The sequence below is a fragment of the Quercus robur genome, chromosome 3 (genome assembly GCF_932294415.1).
Source record: "Quercus robur chromosome 3, dhQueRobu3.1, whole genome shotgun sequence".
Lineage (NCBI taxonomy): Eukaryota > Viridiplantae > Streptophyta > Magnoliopsida > Fagales > Fagaceae > Quercus > Quercus robur.
The window spans coordinates 39,789,557-39,813,847 of NC_065536.1; the positions used below are offsets into that span (position 1 = coordinate 39,789,557).

Here is a 24,291-nt window from a genome sequence, read left to right on the forward strand (position 1 = left end):
TTCTAAACCTTAGCAATGATTTCTTAAACGAGGCTTTTGCTAAAAATTTGTCGAAAATAAGCTTATCTATTAGCAATTTCCTTTGAGCAACTACAATTTTGAATTTTCTTGAGCAAGTTGGTTAATATTTGCTTGTGGTGTCTCACCTGAGTAAGGGGGGGGGGGGTGGTTAGGTCATTATCTTGCGATGGTGGTTTATGTATTTGTAGTGGGACTGGATAAAGTTGAGTTTTGGTAATATTGGAGGGCAAATACATAGGTGGTAGCCAGTATAGCAAGGGGTAAAAGCCTTGTGATAGAGGAAGAATGACTCACTTTGAGGTGACACCTTCAAAGGGGCTTCACTAGAGAGATGGAGACATACAAGATGTAGACTATCTTGCTACTTTGGGTTTTATACTTGACTCACTTTGAGGTGACAACTTCAAAGGGGCTTCACTAGAGAGATGGGGACATACAAATAAAGTTGAGTTTTGGTAATATTGGAGGGCAAATACATAGGTGGTAGCCAGTATAGCGAGGGGTAAAAGCCTTGTGATAGAGGAAGAATGACTCACTTTGAGGTGACACCTTCAAAGGGGCTTCACTAGAGAGATGGAGACATACAAGATGTAGACTATCTTGCTACTTTGGGTTTTATACTTGACTCACTTTGAGGTGACAACTTCAAAGGGGCTTCACTAGAGAGATGGGGACATACAAATAAAGTTGAGTTTTGGTAATATTGGAGGGCAAATACATAGGTGGTAGCCAGTATAGCGAGGGGTAAAAGCCTTGTGATAGAGGAAGAATGACTCACTTTGAGGTGACACCTTCAAAGGGGCTTCACTAGAGAGATGGAGACATACAAGATGTAGACTATCTTGCTACTTTGGGTTTTATACTTGACTCACTTTGAGGTGACAACTTCAAAGGGGCTTCACTAGAGAGATGGGGACATACAAATAAAGTTGAGTTTTGGTAATATTGGAGGGCAAATACATAGGTGGTAGCCAGTATAGCGAGGGGTAAAAGCCTTGTGATAGAGGAAGAATGACTCACTTTGAGGTGACACCTTCAAAGGGGCTTCACTAGAGAGATGGAGACATACAAGATGTAGACTATCTTGCTACTTTGGGTTTTATACTTGACTCACTTTGAGGTGACACCTTCAAAGGGGCTTCACTAGAGAGATGGGGACATACAAGATGTAGACTATCTTGCTACTTTAGGTTTTATACTTTTATAGACTTGAGATTGGATTACGTATGTAAATAAATTCATAAGATATTAAAATTTTATTTTTAATTATTGATAATCTAAATAGTCCACTTCTAATTAAAAAGAAATATAAAATTTTAAATAATATAGTGATTGTGAATATAATTTTTATTATTTCATAAAAGAAAATTGTGGGAGGGAGTAACTTGAGGGTAGGAGGACGTATTGGATGGGCTACCTGAGATGTCAGATGTGCCCTGTTGTTCATCAGTTTAGGCCCATTCAAGGTAAGATAGCCAAAAAACCAGGGACTGAGTAGGGAATGGTTCGCTCGAGGAGCCCTAGGAGCATGCCCTTCTCGAGAGATCGGGGTCCAACTCCAGAGCCCCTAAGGCAATTGTTGAGGAAGGAAGTAGAATGGAGTAAGTGAAAGCAGGATTTATCTTCCTGGAGAAGTGCTCATCACATTCGCATTCAATACTCCTTGCCAAACCACCCTACTGCATTAAATGGAGAATAATCCTTGAACAGTACCTGCACAGCTTTCATAGCTTGCTCTACCACCACCAGCAAGGTAGTGATGGGACAAGTATCCAAAGCCAAATTTGAGGGACGTCCAAGTGGAAGGCCAGGATGCACTCCCTCCTACTATATATAAAGAAACAAGTCTCCTTATCTGGGGAGAGAGGAAAAAAACATTGGAGAAGAAGTTTCTAGAAAGAGATAGAGAGTGAAGTACAGTAATTGTTGAATAATTGTGTTGTAATTCGAGTTCCTTGGACTAACTTAGAAAGATCTTTTAATACCAAAACTTCGTTCCTTAGCATTTTCTTAAAATATATTCTTGGTCTTACTTATCCTTTCATTAGCCTTGCTAAGGTATCTCTACTTAAGCTTGGGTTGTTGACCTTGACCATCCACCTCTTCCAAATTAGTTGTATTTGGCTTATACTAATAGCAGGACCCTCAAATCATTGGGTCGGGCCTATTGCCAGCAGTTTTTGCCCCCTACAAAATTTATTCAATGTAATCAATTAAAATAATATAAATTCAACTATAATTTATTTATTAATTATTAACATATGTTTGTGAAATGGTAAAAAATTTTAGTCATTGTATTAACAAGTTAATCAATTAGTTTGTGAACAAGTTCGAGCATGTTTGCAACAAATATACTTTTAAAAGGGTGTGAAAATTTCCCTTTGAACTTGTCTCTACAAAAGATGATTTTAAATTCCTTTTTCACAAGTTCCACTTTGGCGAATACAAATCTTTTGTATCACTTTTTGTGAACCACTCTATGTTCCACCAATCACTACTTGCCATGTTTTGATTTTACTTTCCTTATAAAATAACTGAAATTTAAAATAGAAAGCAATCATACAGATGGTAAATAGTGATTGGTGGAATATAGAATGGTACACAAAAAGTAGTACAGATGATTTGCATTCCACTTTGGCTCACTATCTACTTAGTATTGCCAAGTCAACAACTTGGATGATAAACTAGCTCTTGGAGAGGTGATTTTAGGTCTTTAAACTTGTTTAAACAAAGACAATTTTATGAAAAATGCTATTTTTCTAATTGAATAAAATTTAACTACATAACTTTAGGCGCGGTATATTAGCTTGTCCACTTAAATTCAACCATATAATCGTAATGTGTCTAAAAGGGGAACAAAATTTAGGAACATCTTTTTATACGTTGTTTCTAAAAAGTGCAATAAAAACTATGCTCTCTTTAAAAAAAATAATAATAATAAGGGTCAACTGTGTTTTGTTAGTGAATGTAACTACGTGGTTATATTTAATTGTTAACTTAATATACTATCTTTGGAACTGAACCATCTAAAAGGAACCTAAAGATAGCATCTTCAGGTTTCTCAAAAAAAAAAAAAAAGATAGCATCTTCAAACTGCAGTGTATTTTTATTTTTTTGGTTGAAGGAGTGGGAGGAGCGATGAAGCAGCGAGAGTTGACGGTGGTATTGTGCATAATATGGGCAGTGAGCCTTCTTTATGGCGAGATGTTTGCATATTGGGTGCCATCTCTCTGGGCTTGTTCCTGGCCTAATCATCATCTCAACTCCAAATCCAGGGTACTAGTACAACTGCTTCTTCTATCACTTTTTTTCTTTCTTTCTTTCTCTGTGTTGTATTGTGAATGTGCAAGTCGAAAAAGAAAGCCCCGAATTTGTTTTTATCTGATCTGAGTTAAACCCATCTAGCTAGTAGCTATGTATGTTTAATTTGTAATTTTAAAACGACATAACATGGAAGCGTTATAGCTACATGCCTTTTTGGTGTGGGATCTCTATTTGGTTGTTTCTCTCTCCTCTTGAAACATATGAGATGGGAAGAAGAGGGAGCAAGATTCAAGAAACTCTGTTTCCATGGATAAATTAGGGAATCTGGCCTCTGTTATTTATGGAATATATATATATTTGGAAGTTTAAGAGCATCCATAATTTGTCCCACTTCCTTAAATTTCATTGAAGAGTTTAATTTCCAATCTTGGCACACGTAACGCACTCTACATCAGGAAATGTTAATTAATTTATAAAATATATATATATATATATATTAATTTGCTTAGTTAATAAGTCTGTTTGCCCATGCATTCCCAATTTCCATTCCAAGTTTTCCGATTATGGGTAGGAGTAAAAATTTTATACTAAAGCAAATAAGATACAAATATGGGTCAATTATGACAAGAGCCTTGGAGCTTAGTGATATTGCATGTTCTCCTTTATAAGGAGAACTAGGGTCTGTGTTGTAACCTTGTGCTGCAATGCCCTCGAGTCACATGGGCTACTAGGTTGGTTGAGGAGGTGCTAGTCACATTTGCACAATAACTCAAAAGGACTAGTAAATTTACAATTAGAGCTCAATTTTTTAATTGCTTATATTAGAGTTCGATCAAGTAAACACTCGATATGGGATTCTATGCACAGCTGTACAACACATATTTACCCAATCAATCCACATAATTCGGGGTATCACACTGTTGTTTGTACCCTTGAGCCACATGGTGTTACTGGGTTGTCTTTAATACCATTTGTCATGACTTGAGGAAGTGATAGCCACATTTGTGCTTACCCTAAAAGGCTAGTCAAAGTACAATTAGGGCTCCTTGTAATCACTTGGATTACTTAGTTTCACCTAGAAAACATCCAATTTGGGACTCAACACTCACCTGCTTACCACACACTTATCCAATCAATCCACATAATTTGATATCACAGATGCATTGACTATATTTTAATCACTAAGCAATGGAAGGAAGATATTTTATTCATTTATAAGGGATGACAGAATTCTTTCTTTGAGTCTTTCCTCTAGGGGCTTCTTTTTTCTAACTCTATTAAGAAATGCTAGTAAAAATTTACGTTTTGGATAAGAATCTTTGATCTAATATCTTAATATTCTTCATCAAGTGAGACTGCAACCCTATCCTTCAAATATGAACGTGAACATCTAAATTATACATATATGAATACATAAGTACATAACATATAAGCAATGGCATACAGGTATGTTTTGGGTTAGGTCTGCCAAAATACTAACACTCTTTCTACTTGTGAGTTCAGATGGACGAAGTAGGATATTCTACTGACTACATAAAAGTTGTTGTTCTTACTGATCCACAGGTGAATGTTTTCTATCCGTGCAAATTTACATACATTTGTGTGTAGAGATACAGAAACACGTTTATGCGTGTGTGCGTGCAAACACACACACACGCCTATTTGATTGTAGATTTTTTAATCTGTCTTTTAGAATAATTCTTCAATGTAATTTCTTAGGAGTAGTTTGTGTACACATCTTTGTCCATGATGGATCTCCTCATCAATAAAAGTGACCATTTTCAAAAAAGAAAAAACACATATATTGATGTGAAAGGGCAAGTGGCTTCATCATTCATTAATCTCTTATTAGTCCTACAAGTACTTTTAAAGTCTGAAATTTTATTTCTCCCATCAACTTGACAGGAATAAAAGAAGTATTTCAAATTTCTTGAGTTACATTAATGTTATTGATCATCCTGCAATACACAAGAAAACCATTATATGAAAACCAGATTGGACTGACTTGTTTAATCGGCTGAAATGTGAACTGGTACAATTGATTCCCTTAAATGTTCTATCACTGGTTGGTTCACTGGTTCAACCAGTAAACCAATGAACTGGTTCCAATTTTATTCCAAAAAATATAAAAATTCATATATTTTAAAATTTCCCCAAATGCTTTAATAATTCTTGTATTCTTTTAGTCTCATGAAGGTAACAAATATATTCGTTATATTTGGCATCAAATAATTTATTTATTCATTTGGTATAGTTATGGCACTTGTAATTGTATTAAAATTTAATAAATATAATATGAAGTCATTGTTTCAGTTGGTGGTTGATATGGTGAAGTGCTCACCTTTTTGGTTCACTTATGGGTTTGCTTTTTAAAACATTGATGTCAATTGCTTGTCTGCTTATCAACACACGTGTAAGTACGTTTATGTTATTCTTGTACATTATATCCTAATGTATATTTGTTACCATCAACAGCTTATGGATAAAACCTCGCTGGGTCTTGCTCCAAAATCTCTTGCTCTTGAGATTGCACAATTCTATGCCGATTTGTTCATGCGCAGAGCTTTTTTCTCATCTATCATGCCTTTCAAACCTGATGTAATTTTGTTTTTGGGTGATTATTTTGATGGCGGACCTTATTTGTCGGATGAAGAGTAAGATTTGGAATTTTTTTGTCTATTTGAAAATTAGATTGGCTCCATACTTAAATAAGATATCATTTAGATAAATTACCTTAGGAGATGATTTTACCATTCAACGTTCAAAATTCATCTAGAGGGTTATAACAAAAATAGGGCAAAGAACATGAGATTTTTTGGTGGTTTGAATGCCTGCTTTGGACTTTTATGATAACGAGTTTATTGGACATGTAGTTTATTGTTTGTACACTTATGCATAGTGTTTCTGTTGGAATAAATTATTCTATGAATATTAAGTACTCTGCAAATTGCTTTAATTTGCTTATTCTTCCTTTTCTTTATGCCCAAACATCGACTTGGTATTTGCTGGCCTCATTGTATTTACACAAATATTTGGTTTAAGATATTTCTTTATCTTAGAGTGGCAGAGTTTTTATGCTATTTCCTGCAACATTTGATGTTAGTTTTCTGACATGGTATGCCCTTAACATTCTTTGGTTGATCAGATGGCAGGAATCTTTAAGCCGCTTTAAGCACATATTTGGTCTGAATGCACAAGGAAGATATAAAAATATCCCAGTTTATTACCTTCCTGGAAACCATGATATTGGCTATGCAAGTCTTCACTATCAAAGGCCAGAGGTATTTTTAGTGGGTTATCACTAGGCATAGACTGCTCTATTTTCTAGAACTAAGCAAGCATTCATCCAGTGTGCTTGTGTGAATTATAAAAGTAGATCCCCACAATACAAAAGATCTAGATTGAGAATGTGACTGCAATGGGATCTGATTTATTATGAAGAGATTTGACAACATATGGAAAAGTAGATTTTCATCAGTGGGGTAGTACATAACATTAATACTTGGAGTATGACTCCATTTAACAAGTACAATATATAGCTCTTTATCATGAATTGGAGTTGGCCTGTGTGTCCCATTCATGTATAATTGTATCTCATATGTTGATAATTTCTGGTAGGGATTTCTGGAACTCGATCACTATGTGGCTATCTACAAATTTTGCATTTGAGTTTGTCTATGTAGTTTGGTTCAAAGATTTGATGAGCTCCATTGTATTTATTATGTTCTCTTAATTATTATAATAGAAACTATCACAAATTCTGAAAGCTATCAATGCACTTGCTGGTAATGTCAAAACTTTATTAAAAAATGGTTTCCTTTTTGTTTATTTGTGTTGACTATTATGCATATACAGGTTATCAAGCGCTATGAAAATGAATTTGGGATGAGAAACTACCAATTTACAGTTGGAAAAGTGGATTTTATTGCTATTGATGCCCAAACTCTTGATGATAAACAAAGAAGCGGTTAGTGATTTGTCAAAAGTCATATTTCTACTGTTTTGTCCCCATAAATTTTGATTTAAAAATGTTATGAGATTAGCATAACAATATAATTTTAGTCTATGGAAGTGTAGATAGTTTTGAAATGGTCTTATTAGCTTCCCAATCAATTTTAATAGTGTCAAATATAAGCTATTAGATAATAAGAATCATGATTTGCTAAATGATTTTGTAAATAGATTGAAGTTTACAAATATGAACTTGTATTTGGATTTTAATGCTTTGCTACATGAGTATGTAAATATCTCTAACTCTTAAGTATTTGCAAAGAAAATGAGAAAAGCTTATACAATGATGGCAAAAAAAAAAAAAAAAATTTCAAGATATTTCTTGGCTGATCTTCATATTTGTATCGAGCAGTTACGTTCTTGTAGCTCCGTTTTTAGTTTACATTTTAGATCCAATAATGGTTGCAAGTAGATATCATTAATTTAACAAAAATCTCTTCTTGCTGGGTAGAACTACAGAGCAGTTTACATGGGGGGAGTTCGTAAATTCTTCATTGAGTCAAAATTTTTTCATTTAGTTTTAGAGGAAGGGGGTCGTTATTTCATGTTAAGGATTTTTGAGAGGGGCAAATTCTTTATGAGATCAGTCTTTATGGGTAGGAATGCAGCACAATGGCTGATGTCTAGCATAGAACACCTTGTTATTGGGGTGAGTTCCAAACAGTTTTTTATTTTTAGAGAAGGTGACACAGCTTTTACTCTCCAATGGAGTTACAACTTTGCTGGTCAGTTCTTGCTATTGTCTGAGCTCAAAGCTGGTGGGTCTAGGAGGTCGATTATCATTCCGGAAGGCAAAGAGAGTCTTGTTTGGAGGGCTTTTGGCCTTGAAGTTAGAAAACTACTGAACCCTTCTCAATATGCAGTGGGAGGAAATGGATTTCCCAAATTCATTCCTCAGGTGCGTAGGTCTAACTTGGAGGCTGTAGGTTCTAGAACTTTTGCTGAAGTTGTGCAAGGTTTACATGGAAGAATAGAGGAAAGGAAGCAACCAAAGCAACTAGGAACCATTGCCAAAAGGAAGTTACCACAGATAGGGGAGGAGAAGATGGGAGTGAATCTGAGAATCTCTGGTGTTAAAGAGGGGGATTTACCGGTAGTGAATTCTGACAGGATGGAGGTGGTGGGAGGAGCTAGGAGGGAGCTTTGCTCTCATGAGGTGGCAGAGGTTGGTGAGCAAAACCTGGCAGACACTAGGCTACGTTTCCCTAGTATTAATTTGAATTCAAAAGATTTTGTTATGGGGAAGAAGAGTGATGCTAGGAGATCTTGCTGGTCTAGGAGAGGTCTTGTCGTGGAGGTTGATGTGATGGGGAGGAGACGGGTTTTCTGGGATAGAAAGAAAGGGGGAGATACGAAGTGCAGAGAGGATTCACGTGAATCTGGTAGAGAGACTTCTAAGGCTTTTAAATGGATTCAATGGAGCTCTAATCAGGCTGTAGTTAAGCCTTTTATGGGCCTTGGAACAAGCCCAGACACTAGAGAGGGTCTTTTTTCAGGCCCAAGTCTTGTTGAAGTGGGAGAGAGCTCTTGGGCTGGTGAAGGAGCTTTAGCCCAGGTCCCGTTGGAAGCAGATTTAGAGTCAGGGGTGTCGGGTCGGTGCACGTCGTCCTCCGTCATGCCCTTGCTAGCATCTGGTGAGGCCGATGGCTTTACCGGTACCAGTTCCGGCGAGCCCACGCCGTTACAGGGTAAGGACGACGGTCCTTCCTGCGCCGGCACATGCTCCGACGAGCTCGCGGTGGCTCAGGTGGTGGCCGATGGCCCTTTCTCCGCTGGCGCATGCTCCGACGAGCTCACGGTGGCTCAGGTGATGGCTGATGGCCCTTTCTCCGCCGGCACATGCTCCGACGAGCTCGCGGTGGCCCAGGTAAAGGCCGATGGCCATTTCTTCGCCGGAATCAGCCCTGTCCTGCCTTCGTTTTTAATGGGCAAGGCCGTCGACTCCTTCCTTGTCGGAACTAGCTCCGATGAGTCCACCTCGTCACTGGGTAAGTCAGATATCTTGCTTCCGTGGTCACTGGTTGAAGGTTTTTTATCTGATTTTCTTCTGAGCTTATCGCGGGCTGGTCTTTTGGTTCTGGGTGACAATGAGGGGGATGAAGGTGGCTTGGACAATAGTGCTGTCCCGCCGAAAGCGGCCCTTGTATTTGAGCAACCTAGATCAGCGGAGTTACCCACAATGGCATTGAGTGTTGTCCCTGGGGTGTGTTCTTTGGTGGAGGAAGGGGTGAATTTTTCTGATATGGGTTTGGGTGGTGAAGTTAGTTCACCTATTCCTCTGCTGGCTATCACTCCCGGTGGGTTACCTCTGTTAGATGAGCTGAACCGTGATAACCAGGCAGTGGAGTGTGTGGATACTCAGGATACTTCTAGATGGGTGAAGAATAGGCTCCCTGGTTTTAGTAAATTGGTGGGGCTGCCTTTGTGCCGTCATGAAAAGTTATGCATTGCTTTGTTACAGAAGATTAAGAGGGAGACGGAGGCTGCCAAAGTGCTAAACAGGAAAGTTACAGAATCTAGAAAAGTGGTTATCTATAAGGACAAGGGAAAGAGAGAGCTGAGGAACTTGCAGTCTTCGGTTAACTACGATGGGTAGTGGCTGGTTGCTGAGATTCTTTTCAGCCGGGGACTTCATGTCTTTATGCATTTAAAAATTCTCTCTTGGAATGTTAGGGGGCTGAATGACTGTCGGAAACGTTTGGTAGTGAAGAATTGTTTGCGTGAGTGGAAGTGTGATGTAATATGCCTTCAAGAAACTAAACTTTCTGGTATGGATAGACAGATGGTAGGTAATTTGTGGAGCTGTCCCTATGTGGATTGGGTGGCCTTGGATGCTGTCCAGACGGCCGGAGGGGTTGTGATGATGTGGGATAGAAGGGTTTTAGAGAGGACGGAGGTTTTGGTGGGCTCTTTCTCTGTGTCTATTCGGTGGCAAGGGGTGGGGAACGGTTTCAGTTGGGCGTGTTCGGGGGTTTATGGCCCAATAGATAACAATGCGAGGGGGTTAATGTGGGACGAGTTGGCAGGTGTTCAGCATTACTGGAATGTCCCTTGGTGTTGCATTGGGGATTTCAATATTGTCCGCTTCCCTAGTGAATGGTTGGGTAATTCCCGTCTTACTCCGGCTATGGAACTTTTTTCGGAGTTCATTGAGGATCTTAATTTGTTAGATTTGCCTTTGGAGGGAGGGAGCTTTACTTGGTCTAGCGGGTCAGAGAGGCCTTCGATGTCCAGGATTGATAGAGTTTTGGTGTCTCATGATTGGGAGGAGCAATATCCGGATGTGACCCAACGGATTCTCCCTCGTCCTGTTTCTGACCATTTCCCATTTCTAGTGGAGGTAGGGGGAATGGCGTGGGGGAAAAGTCCGTTTAGGTTTGAGAATATGTGGCTTAAGACAGATGGGTTTACCGATAGAGTTCAGTCTTGGTGGAGTCGGCATTCTTTCTTTGGCACTCCTAGTTTTGTTTTTGCCAAAAAGTTGAAGGCTTTGAAAGAGGACATCATTCAGTGGAACCGATTGGAGTTTGGTCATGTTGGTCGCAAAAAGACTCATTTATTAGAGACTTTGAAATCGTTAGATGTCAAGGAAGGGGAGATTGGCCTCTCAGAGGCAGAGATTTGTGAGAGAGCTGTGATGAAATCGGAAGTGGAAAATCTTCTCTCTATGGAAGAAATCTCTTGGAGACAGAAATCAAGGATGCTATGGCTTAAGGAAGGAGATAAAAATACTAGATTTTTCCATAAGGTGGCTAATTCCCGTAGACGGTTTAATCATTTGAGTTTTGTGGAGGTGGATGGGGCGATTTATGAGGAGGAATCCGAGTTGGCTGCTCAGGTAGTAAATTTTTATAAAAATTTGTACCAGGAGTCAGAGGAGTGGAGGCCTTTTGTGGAAGGTTTGGAGTTTGATCAGCTTGATGGGTTGGAGAGGGGTTGGCTTGAAAGGAGGTTTGAGCAGGAGGAGATTCTTCTAGCCGTTAATGAGCTGGCTGGAGATAAAGCTCCAGGTCTTGATGGCTTCTCTATGGCTTTTTTCCACCATTGCTGGAGAGTGGTGGAAAGGGATGTTCTAGCAGTTTTTGAGGAATTTTATCAGCACAGTAAGTTTGAGAGATCTTTGAACGCTACCTTTATAGCTCTTATCCCCAAGAAAATCGATGCTTCTAATATTAGAGATTTCCGTCCCATCAGCCTGGTGGGGAGCTTGTATAAGATCTTGTCTAAGGTTTTGGCAAACCGTATGAAACGGGTCTTAGATCAATTAATTTCTGAGTCTCAGAATAGTTTTGTGGGAGGCAGACAGATTCTTGACTCAGTTCTTATTGCTAATGAGTGTGTTGATAGTCGTGTGAAGAGTAAGATCCCGGGGATTATTTGTAAGCTAAACATTGAGAAAGCTTACGATCATGTGAATTGGGAGGCTCTTCTGGATCTTTTAAAGAGAATGGGCTTTGGGGAGAAGTGGTGTAGTTGGATTCGCACTTGTATTTCAACTGTCCAGTTCTCTATTTTGATTAATGGGGCTCCAGCTGACTTTTTTGGGAGCACGAGGGGCCTAAGACAAGGGGATCCGCTATCTCCTATGTTGTTTTTAGTTATGATGGAGGTCTTAAGTAGGATGATGAAAAGAGTTGAAGGTGCTGGATTGATCAGGGGTTTTCAGGCTATAGGCAGACGAGGTGTAGGGGAGTGTGTCTCGCATCTTTTGTTTGCGGATGATACTATCCTTTTCTGTGATGCGGATGTGGAGCAGATCCTTCATGTGCGTATGCTTCTCCTTTGTTTCCAGGCTGTCACAGGTTTGAAGGTTAATGTCTTAAAGAGTGAGTTGGTTCCTGTAGGGGAGGTTAACAATATTCATGCCTTGGCAGAGATCCTGGGTTGCCGGTTTGGGTCTTTGCCTATGACCTATCTTGGTATGCCGTTGGGGGCTGCCCATAAGTCCCCTTCTATTTGGAATCCTATTTTGGAAAAAATTAGTCGGAAGTTGGCCGGGTGGAAGAAGTTGTATTTGTCTAAAGGTGGTAGATTGACGCTGATTAAGAGTACGCTCTCCAACCTTCCTACTTACTTTTATCCCTTTTTACCATTCCTTCGCATGTGGCTAATAAGATTGAGAAGATTCAGAGGGACTTCTTGTGGGGGGAATCCAAGCTTCATTTGGTGGGATGGGATAAGGTGTGTGCTCCTAAGGTTAATGGTGGTTTGGGTATAAGGAAGTTATCTACGTTTAACAAAGCTTTACTAGGAAAATGGCTATGGCGGTTTGGGGTTGAGGAGACTCGTCTTTGGAGGAGGGTGGTGGCTCTGAAGTTTGGGGAAGAGTGGGGGGGTTGGTCTTCCAAACTGGGCAGGGGTGTTCATGGGTGTGGCTTATGGAGAAGTATCCGAAAAGGATGAGAGGTGTTTAGCAAACACATCCGGTTTGAGGTAGGGGTGGGGGATAGAGTGAAGCTTTGGACGGACCAGTGGTGTGGGGACTCACCACTCCATCTTTCTTTCCCGGTAGTGTACGGGATTGCTTCTAATAGAGAGGCTTCGGTGGCCTCGTCTCTTGAACATTTGGGGACCGAGGCTCGGAGAAGTTGGAAGGTTCTTTTACTTAGGAATCCAAATGATTGGGAGACGGGTGTGGTGGATGATTTCCTTCAAATCATGGGTTCTAACTTACCTCAATCTGAGCAAGGAGACCGCATGGTTTGGAAATTGACGAAGAAAGGGGTTTTTGACATCCGCTCGTTCTACAATAAGCTCCGAAGCTCCCTGCCTATTACCTTTCCTTGGAAAGGTATTTGGAAGGTTAAGGCTCCTACTCACGTCTCCTTCTTCGTTTGGACTGTGGCTTGGGAGAAGATTCTTACAGGGGATATTTTGCGGTATAGAGGATTCGATTTTGTAGATTGGTGCATTTTGTGCCATTGTAATGGGGAGTCGGTGAATCATTTGCTTCTCCATTGTGACAAAGCTTATCTGTTGTGGAGCATGGTTTTTAGATCCTTTGGGATTTCTTGGGTTTTGCCAAGATCGGTTGTAGATATGCTTTTAGGTTGGTGGAGTTGGTTTGGAAAGCATTCTTCTGGCGTTTGGAATCTAGCTCCGTTGTGCCTAATGTGGTGTATTTGGAGGGAGCGTAATTGGCGTACTTTTGAGGATAGGGACAAGTCTGATGACCAGCTGCTCGCTTACTTTAGTGGCTCTCTTTTTGATTGGTCTAGGGCTTGGGGACTCACCTCTAGTGATTCTATCCCTATGTTCCTTAGTTCTCTTCTCTGTAATTAATTTGCTTTTTGTTGTCTCCGTTTGTTTTCTTTTTTTCTTCTTCTCCTCTCTTTTTGTTTGTTTCCTTCTCTGTATTCTTTGTTCTGCCTTGTGTTTTCATGAGGTAGCTTTTAATATATATCTTTCTTACTTATCAAAAAAAAAAAAATAATGGTTGCAAGTTGTCATATTTTCAAAACATTGTTGCATAGGTAAGAGTGTGCTTGAATTTTTTTTTTTTTTTGATGACGTAGGAGAATTTCACTCAAATTAGTTGCAAATCGCAGAGCATACTGTACAACAATTTTCACTGTTAATCAAGCTTCTACGGGCAACTAACGCTAGAACTAGTTACCGGGTAATCCAGGGGCTATTTATCCTCATGCCTAGGAGGCATGCTTGAAAACCGACATTTATTGTAAATAATTTTACGACCATGGTGCAACATGGGTCCCTCAGTTATGTTGTCCCCATAAATTTTGATTTAAAAATGTTATGAGATTAGCATAACAATAATAGTTTTAGTCTATGGAAGTGTAGATAGTTTTGAAATGGTCTTATTATCTTCCCAATCAATTTTAATAGTGTCAAATATTTGGACATGCAAAAATAGAAGAATGTTGGAAACTTTGGACTTGCCTGTCCAAATCTTATAAGAGTAAACTACCTTGGAATTGAAAATCTTTTTCTACTTCTCCCACCAACGCCCTCTCCACACTATCACAGGAACCAAAAAAGAATAGAAAAGAAAAAAGGGTGGGCGTGTGCATTTGTTTTTAAAAATTCCTCTCATATTGATGTGTCAATGGTTTTCCAAAATGTCCCATTCATTAGTGACATATACTCTTTTTTTCTATCACTATAAACCTTGATGTGTAAATGGGCACATCTAATAGTCTTGCTGCAGAAAGAGAATATTATTAATCTAATGTTGCATAGTTCTTCCCCACCCCCTTAATGTTATCAGTTTAAGTATGCTTAGCACTGACTAGAATGTTACCTATGCATTTGTTCAATCAATCTTCTTCCTTCTTTATTCATATTCTCTTCCTATTCTTTTATTTCTTATTTTTTATTTTTCCCCATTTAAAAAAAAAAATTTCACAAAGTTGATCTTCTGCCATACTGAAACTCATAGGATAATAGATTTTGGACATGTAGGACACTGGTTTCAATGAGTGTGTCTTTCTGACTGGTTTGAGAGTTGGTCTGAAAAATGAATTTGTGCTCAAAATATATATTTTAAACATTGAATGGGATTGGTTGTCTCAAGACTAGACATATCAAGATGCCTATTTGGTATTTCCCTTGCATATTTCGGGTAAATACACATTTGTTGACTGCGTGAAATTTAAAGTCTTTTTATCACCGTGCCTGTTGTTGATCACACTATTAGCATAGTACTTAGCATAGCACGCCAAAGTATGATTTGATTAATAAGCTCTTAAAAATGGCATTGGAACCTTGTGTAACTGGGGCATTCTGCTTTATATTGCATGCAGAATAATAATGGGATTATGACAATATTAGATTTGTTTGTAGTATTTCTTTTACTCAAGGTATTTAAGTACTAAGGGAAATGAAAATATAATTTTACAGGGCGTCCACAAGAAGATTTGGCTTCCCTAACATGGAATTTTGTCAAAAATGTCTCCATGGGTATGTATATGATATTGACTTATCCTTTTTTATTGATAAGTTGGAATTTCCAATATAGAATTAAATCATATATATTTTGATATTTTGTAGATGTTCAATTGAATCCAAGGGTTTTATTGACCCATATTCCATTGTACCGGCAGGATTGGACTTCTTGTGGTCGACTCCGTGGTTCCCCAGTCATCAACCAGGTATTGTTTTGTCACATTTGGAGTAAGAAGTCTCAGTGAAATTTACTCTTCACTAATAGTTATTGTTATTGTTAGTGTTGTTGATAAAACATACTTAGGGTTATTTCCAATTAACCCTTACTTAAAACATATTATTGTTATATATAGGTATACATGAGTTTACTGTTTTGCCCTTAGCTTTATACCCATAACACTCCCCCTCAAGCTGGAGAGTATTTATCATACAATCCAAGCTTGTTACATAATAAACTCAAACGAGTTTTACATAGAGCTTTAGTAAACATATCAGCAATTTGCACTCTTGTACAAACATATGGAGTAGCAATTACACTATCTTCTACTTTCTCCTAAGTAATATGACAATCTACTTCTATATGCTTGGTTCACTCATGGAACACAAGATTGGAGGCAATGTAAATTGCTGCTTGATTATCACAATGCATAGTCATAGGCATCTTCACAACAAATCTTAATTCCTCAAGTAAATGCTTAATCCACATAAGCTCACATGATGTGTGTGCCATGGCTCTATACTCAACCTTTGCTCTAGATTTGGCAACAACAGTTTGTTTCTTACTTCTCCAAGTAATTAGGTTTCCTCCCAGAAAAGTACAATACCCAGTAGTGGATTTTCTATCTGACGGTGATCTAGCCCAATTACCCAGTAGGCTTCTACTCGTAGGTGACTATTGGCTTTATACAAAAGACCACGGCCTGGATGTGCTTTAAGATACCTCACAATTCGAATAATTGCCTCCCAATATGGAAGGTGAGGATCTTTCATATACTAGCTCAAAACACTAACTGCAAATGATATATCTGGGTGAGTAATTGTGAGATAATTCAGTTTGCCAACTAGACGACGATATCTCTTAGGATTAGATAATAGCTCCCCCTGATCTTCATACAATTTGACATTAGGATCCATAGGAGTCTCCATTGGTTTAGATCCTAACAAGCTAGTTTCTTCCAAAATATCCAACACATACTTCCTTTGTAATAAACTGATGCCTTCTTTAGATCGTGCTACCTCAATACCCAAGAAATAACGAAGTTTACCCAGATCCTTAGTTTGAAAGGAATTTTGAAGGTATCTTTTCAAATCATCAATACCCTTCTTGTTATCACCAGTAATTATAATATCATCAACATATACTATCAATAAAATCTTTCCTCTTGCAAAGGTACGATACGAGAAAACACAAAGTGATCTGAGTGGCAACGTCGCAATCCAAACTTTAACACTACTTCACTAAATTTACCAAACCAAGCTTTTGGAGATTGTTTAAGACCATAGATGGCCTTATGCAACCTATACACTTTTCCAGACTCCCCTTGAGCAACAAACCTAGGTGGTTGCTCCATATACAGCTCTTCCTTCAAATCGCCATTCAAGAAGGCATTTTTAACATCTAACTGAAATAATGGCCAGCCCAAATTAGCAGCCAACGAGATCAAAATCTGGACAGAAGAAATTTTAGCAACAGGTTATAATGTCTTAGCGTAGTCGACATCGTATGTCTAGGTATACCCTTTGGCAACCAAGCGAGCCTTCAAACGCTCAATAGAACCATCAGGCAAATACTTCATAGTATACACCCAAAGACAACCAACAATAGTTTTCCCTGGAGGATGAGTAACTAAAAACCAAGTAGCATTTTTAGATAGGGCAGACATGTTTGCCTCCATAGCTGACTTCCAACTAGAGATGGACATAGCCTCCTGACAAACTTTGGAACAACAGTAGAATTCAAGGATGAGGTAAAAGCATGGAGAGATGAAGACAAGTGACCATAAGAGACAAATTGAGAGATAGGATGAGAGGTACAAGAATGCTTAACTTTGCCCAAAGCAATTGGAAGAGAGCCAAGATCAAGAGGCGGATCACTAGGTGGGGAAGAAGTCTGTGTTGGAGGTTTTTGCCGATGACAATATACCTGGAGTGGTTTTTGAGGAGATTTAGTGGGAGACATATGTGGTAGGAGAGGAAGACAAGGAGGAGAACTGTCACTAGCAACCGAAGGAGAGAAATAAGATTGAGATTCATCAAATGTGACATCAGCACTAATGAAATGACGACGAAGAGTAGGTGAGTAACATCGGTATCCCTTTTGAGTATGAGAATACCCAAGAAAAACATGTTTAATGGATCTAGGATCAAGTTTGTTACTTCTTGGACCTAAGATATGAACATAGCACACAACCAGAAATATTAGGAGGTAGATGAAGCAAAGGTGCATCAGGAGAGAGCACAATATAAGGGATCTGACCACCTAGAATAGTGGAAGGCATATGACTAATCAGGTGACAGGTAGTGAGAATAGCATCACTCCAATATGATTTGGGAACGCGCATATGAAGCTTTAAGGCACGAGTGACCTCTAACAAATGATGCATTTTGCGTTTAGCAACACTATGTTGTTGCGGAGTATTAGGACATGAAGATTGGTGAATTATACCATGATCATAAAAAAATTGAGACAAAGATGTATGAAAATATTCATGAGCATTCTCAGACCGAAAATTATGAAGTGAAGCATTAAACTGAGTCTTTATTTCCATATAAAATGATTTGAAAATTGAGTACAATTCAAACCTTTCTTTCATAAGATAAGGATAGGTGACTTTAGAATAATCATCAACAAAAATGACAAAATATCTAAATCCTAACAATGAGGGAGTGTTTATTGGACCCCAAATATCAGAATGAACTAAATGACAATGACTACTAACACGACTCTCATGCCTAGAGGCAAAAGACACCCTATGGTGTTTACCCAATTGATATGCTTTACATTGTAAGGACTCAATTTGACGACACGACGAAACTAATGACTTCAAATTCTGGAGAGATGGATGACCAAGGCGACAAATGATGCTGAAGAGGCGAGATAGACAAATGAGAAGCCACTAAAGTGGAAGAACCACGCCAATCCAGGTAATAAAGTCCACCGGTTTCATGCCCTCCAATAATCTTCCTTGTCTTGAGATCCTGAAAGATACAATGAGTGGATAAAAAAATGGCAGCGCAATTCAAAAGCTTAGTAAGCTTACTAATTGACAAAAGATTAAAAGTAAAACTAGGAATATATAAGACAGAAGAGAGAGAAAGATTAGGATTGAGATTGGTAATGCCCAAACCAGAAACTGTAGTGGCTGAGTTATCTGCCAATGTAATATTGGGAAGACTACTAGATTGCTCAAGGTTAGAGACTAAGCTTGAGGTACCTGTCATATGATCATTAGCACCTGAGTCAATGACCCAAGGGTCCTGAGTGGCAAGACAAGCAGTGGAAGTAGCTTGTTGGGCCAAAGTAGCAATAGAATCAAACCCAACAGGGTTGGAATGCAGAGACAGGAGGTGATTGTACTCTTCCTCAAGAATAGAGACTACTCTAGATGTTGGTGGAAGTGACTGTGAAGGTGGTTCTTCAACTTGAAAACTAGCTTGGTGAGCCAAAGGTTCACCATACAACTCCCAACAAAATTCTACTGTATGATTCTCACCATGACAATTAGTGCACTTACGAAGACCATGTCCTCTACCACGACCCCCTTGTTCACTTCCACGACCCCCTTGGTCACAACCTCCATGGCCTCGGCCCCCACGACCTCCACCTCCACCTCCACCTCCACCTCCACCTCCACCTCCACGACCACCTCTATTACTCCTCTTATAAGTGGCAAAGAAAGATTTATCATTAGAAGGTAATGCATCAGTATTGGAGGAAGAGACAGTACTAGAGTCAGATAATGTGGCCTGTCGAAGTCTACCAGAAATTTCACTCAATGAAGGGAGGTCTGGACTTGCTAAAATTTGTGATTTTACTAGATTCAAACTTTTAGGCAATCCAAAGAGGAAGCGAGCAACATGCATAGAATCTCGTTGTTTCTTCAAAGTTTAAACATCGGAGGAGATGAGCTGATAAATATTGAGTTCTTCACATACACTCTTAAACTTGTTATAATAGTCCTCCAAAGACAAATCACTCAAGCTCAAATTGAAATAATTTTGATGAAGATCATAAATCCGCTTCAAATTGTTAATACCAGAGTAAAGTTCCTTGGCTTTTTCCCAAACAAGTTTAGTAGTTGGTAAGAAAACCAAACTACAACTAATCTTAGACTCCATGCTATTCCACAAGCAACTCCTAATTTGTGCATCTTTGGGTCTCCAATCAGCATAGTTAGAGTCTATAGACACAGGGGGTTCTTGAATCACATAATCGAATTTCTTTCTACCAAGAAGAAACACTGCAATTGCTTGAGCCCATTGTGCATGATTACTCCCATCAAGGCGAATGGAGGTAATCGAAAGCATATCAGGAGATAACATAAAATGCTGTTGAGCAGCACCTTTCAAATCCATAACAAAAGAAACTTAGGTAAAAGAACCAACAAACAGTGAATAAAATAAAGCCAACGGGCCTGTGGAGAGCAACTAAACCAGAGAATCAACAATACAATTAAACAACTCAACCATCAACACTCAACAATCCCAGCAACCATTGAGAACAGCCAACAACCAACAACCATGACTATCGATAGCAACCAGAAAAAAAAGAAGCTTATAAACTCATAATAGGCAGAGGAAATGATACGCCAGAGAAAAAGTAACAGAGCCCTAGACTGACAAATCCAGCGGCAGAGCAAGGATAGAAGCGACGGCTGGTGGCTAGTATGTGTTGCCGGAGGGAGGCGACCTGAACCAGGACTGAATCTTGGTCAAGTGATGGCAATATGGTGCCATGAGACCAATGAGTCAGTCGTCTGAGGTTGTAGTGTTGATCAGCGTCGACGATGAAGGTGACCGGCAGCGGAAAAGGGATGGGCTGTGGCAGGTGGGGTTAATGGTGGTGGCTATGGCTCTGATTCCATGTTGTTGATAAAACATATGTAGGGTTATTTCCAATTAACCCTTACATGAAACATATTATTGATACATATATATATATATATATAGGTATACATGAGTTTACTGTTTTGCCCCTAGCTTTATTCCCATAATAAGTAAACATAATTGTAAAAACGTGAATCGTAGAATGATCTTTTATTTTTTTAATCATATCATATTTTGTACGATAAGATACATAAACACTTTAAAATTAAGGCATAATTATTATAAATTTGGAACACATTCAACTAATGACTAATTTAATCATCACTTATGTAATAATATTTAACAAAGCTGATAAATAATTCAATTTAGAATATATCTTTAATATTTGCATTAAAATTGGTCAAACTTAAAAGTGATAATACATGATAAATAAGCCAAAAAAATAATATTTTTTTTCTCATCATTTGGCCTAATCAATTTCATCTCCATAGTTCAAGTTAATGTTATCATCATTTTCATCAATTTGCAAAATAATTTATTCATTGACATCTTTTGGTCCATCTTCTTCTTCATCATTTCAAACATCTACTATCTCTTGTTCTTCTATTTCATATGTAATGGTCTGATATGCATAAGATTCGTATGATATGCATCTATGTATTGTTCGATTCATGAGCATGGTCAATGTATCTATGATACAATACTTTTATAGTTCATACGATAATAACAACTATGATTAGTACAATTTTTGTGGAAACAACAGTGATAGGGTAAAAAGTTCTACCAATTTTTACTCCACTTATAGTCGCTGTTAGTAAAAATTTTGTGGCATTATAGTAAATATCATTATAATATCATAGCTTCAAGATTAAAATGCTGATATATTCCTGTTGGTTCTTGACCTTATAATATGAGTCTGATTTTTCATGTCCAGCGGGTCTTGCGTGCTGTTGATAGTCAAGAAGTAGTGTAAGATTCTTGTCTCGCTTCTCTGAAATGGACACAATAAGAATTATTTGAAGTTGTAAAGTTGGGTATTCATAATTGAGGAGTCCCACTTGATGGTTGGCCCAATAATACAGGTACCAAAATTATGTCTTTGAAGAGTCATCAAACCACCTGCTGGAATTAATAAAGCCTGTAAGTTTCTTCCCCCTCCTTGTTGCGTATTGGACATAATGATACAGAGGTGAGATGGATACACTTGCCAAACCTCTCCTTGATGCCCCCTGTGCATGTTTATTTCTGCCAGCTCCATGTTGGCCCAAGTGTGTCAGGCCCGTTCCTGGAAAGTTTCAAAGTACTTTCTGTGTTTTGGAACAATTCAGATGACTCCATCATTGAAATGTCATTGCTATTGGATTGACTGGAAAGGACAAATTATATAAGACAAAAGAAGTAAAGATTAAGAAAGAAGATATATGGCAGAAAAACAATTTTTTGAAAAAAAAGGAGATATTTAGGGGAGTTAATTTCACTTGTGCTTATACTCTACTTATCAAAAAACTTTTGCTCATACTGTGAGGCCATTTCAGGTACTCATTTTATCTGGTCACGATCATGATCAGTGCACAGTCAGCCACAACTCAAAATTTGGGTCCATAAAAGAGGCAAGTATTGATGTTTAATCTTTTGTTATTTTTACCCATGGTATGACATTTATTTGATGATACTATGCAGCAAACTGTAGGGACCATAAGTTGGCAGATGGGAAACTTATACCCGTCTTTCATGCTATTATCTGCTAGTAACTTTACACTTCCAAATGCATCCCATCCAGAAGAAGCAATCTCAACTCATCTGTGCTTTCTTCCAATGCAAACACACATCTACATATGGTAACTCTGAGTTGACTTGAGAGTAATAAATACATAATAGAACTTGTCAGTTGACATTTGTTCTTAAATCTCCGTTGCTGAAAATGTCAGGTATCTTTCACTATTTGTTCTGACCCTTCTTGCCCTCCTTCTTTGGCCTACAAGTGGCTTGAGTGTTTGGAACCATTGTAGCAATTTAATAGTAAGTTGCAACATTTTTGGAGGTGGAACAAAGGAGAAAAATGAAGATGAGAACTGCGAATATGAAATGATTTGGGATGCAGAAGGATCGATGCATCTTGTGAAGAAAGCTTTGAATGCCCCAATTGCTAATTTAAGTGAAAGGGGTTTGGTTGAAAGGTGCTTTCTGCTCTAATTTCTTATTATTTTTGGTAGAAATATATATTGCACATGGTAGGCACTCAAATTATGTCATTTGATTGTATGTTATAACGGATCTATAATGCCCGTTTGGCTTTATGGTAGAAAGTAGAGCTTTAATTGAAAAGCACTGTGGTGTTTTGAGTGTTTGTCAAATTAAAGTGAATAGTGCATTTAAGTTTTTGATTTGCATGCACAGTGAATTATAGGGTTTGTTTGGTTAGGCGTTTTGGGAGCCTAAGAGTGCGTTTTAAAACCCAAAATTCCATTTTGCAACAACATTTCCTCAAATTTTTTTACAGACGCTTATTTTAAACCCAAAACACCGTTTAGCAACAGCTTACCCAAATGCACCCGTAGACCTTTTTCATAAAAGCTCCAAATTTCCTAAAATCTGTTTTCAGCTTTAAGGACCTCTTAAAGAGCTTCTGCAGTGGGTTCCTAGACATTCCAATTTTCAGACATACCCTATAGTCCCCTTAAGTTAAACTTAGGTAGTTATTCATTTATTTGTATAACCATTCTTTGTATTTGCCTTTTCATATTAAAATGTCTGACTTTTTGTAGCAGGGGTAATGCTGTAATGCGGCCAACAGCTAAGAAACATATCTCTCAGGATATAGAAGCCTCTATGAATGTGGACTTGGGTGCAGATGTTGATTCTATGTTAAAAATGACAACTAGAACAAGCAAATCAAAGACAAAGATCGCGATTCAGAGATTGGTGCGGACATTCCGAATGCTTACTATCATTGCTGCAGTGAATCTTCCTCTCTACATGATGTTACTTTTTAAGGATTGGATTGACTAAATGAAATCAGCACAAAATTTTTTATGTTCTTGTTCTTTATATAGTTGCCTCTTGAGTCTTGATAGCACATGAAATTTATTAGCTTAAAATTTTTGAATCCCACTTGTGCTCTTTTCTTTATTGTCATTGACATATTGGTGTCATTTTATATCATCCATCGAATTATTTGGTGCTATTGATTCGGGTGATAATTTTTTTTCTTTGATAGTCTTTTGCAAGACATGTTATTGATGTCTATATCCCTTTTCCACTCATTCCAAAAACTAATTTGGACGTTATTGTTGTTTCGTCTCCATTTTCATTAACTCACCTTTAAGCGAGGTAGCCGTTAAGACACTAAAGGCTTTGTGTGAATGATGGAAAACATAGTTAAGATGAAATATGATGTGAACTGCACTGGTTGTAATAGACCAGACTTTCGTGCTAGTTCTCCGCTATGATCTTCCTAGCCGGTTATCTATTTATTATTACCATTATTATATATTATTTAATCTAGGAGCTTTTTTTTTTTTTTTTTTTTTTTTTTTGAGAAACCAGACCCGAGAATCAGTATTATTGCAGTAAGAAAAAATTATAAAGAGTCACGTGTGACTAAGGGAGCTATATCAGCTACCTTCTTCAGTAAAAAAAAAAGGGAGCTATATCAGCAGGCGAGGAACCAATCCATACCTGTAGCTCATTGCCAGAAACAGCTTTTCTGGCTAAGAAATGGGCAACAGTATTGTCTGTGTTTAACATGAGAGAAAATACAAGAATGAAAACTTGCATCTAACATAAAAACATCTTGTATTACATGACCATACTCTAGCCGGGAATGAAGGAAGAGGAACCCGTTCTGTCATAGCACTGAGCACACCACCTGTGGAGTCTCGGATAACAATCCCAAGACTAGCAGCACCCTGAGAAAATTGAAAGTAGCCCCATCGAAATTTACTTTTACACGAGGGTGGATGGGAGGAATACATCTTATAGCTCAATCCATCTAGGAGCTTGATGTGCCGTATTTGCACTTTTTAATGGTGAGTGGGATTAATG

At 38.3% G+C, this 24,291-nt stretch overlaps 1 protein-coding gene across 3 annotated transcripts; it reads left to right on the forward strand.

Moving 5' to 3' along the window:
* Window positions 1–3,035: 3,035 nt before the first annotated feature.
* On the forward strand, window positions 3,036–23,431 carry LOC126718001 (uncharacterized protein C630.12). Of its 3 annotated transcripts, none has more exons than XM_050420020.1 (13): window positions 3,037–3,297; window positions 4,789–4,848; window positions 5,761–5,939; window positions 6,431–6,566; window positions 7,141–7,252; window positions 15,157–15,216; window positions 15,307–15,407; window positions 21,182–21,216; window positions 21,330–21,387; window positions 21,783–21,857; window positions 21,928–22,085; window positions 22,176–22,424; window positions 23,013–23,431. In XM_050420020.1, the coding sequence occupies exons 1-13, from the start codon at window positions 3,160–3,162 to the stop codon at window positions 23,254–23,256; spliced, it is 1,605 nt and encodes a 534-aa protein (XP_050275977.1). In that variant the 5' UTR covers window positions 3,037–3,159; the 3' UTR covers window positions 23,257–23,431. The 3 variants fall into 3 exon arrangements, with proteins under 3 accessions (XP_050275979.1, XP_050275977.1, XP_050275978.1); XM_050420021.1 differs by having other exon boundaries at window positions 3,038–3,297; window positions 23,016–23,431; XM_050420022.1 differs by lacking the exon at window positions 4,789–4,848 and having other exon boundaries at window positions 3,036–3,297.
* Window positions 23,432–24,291: the final 860 nt, after the last annotated feature.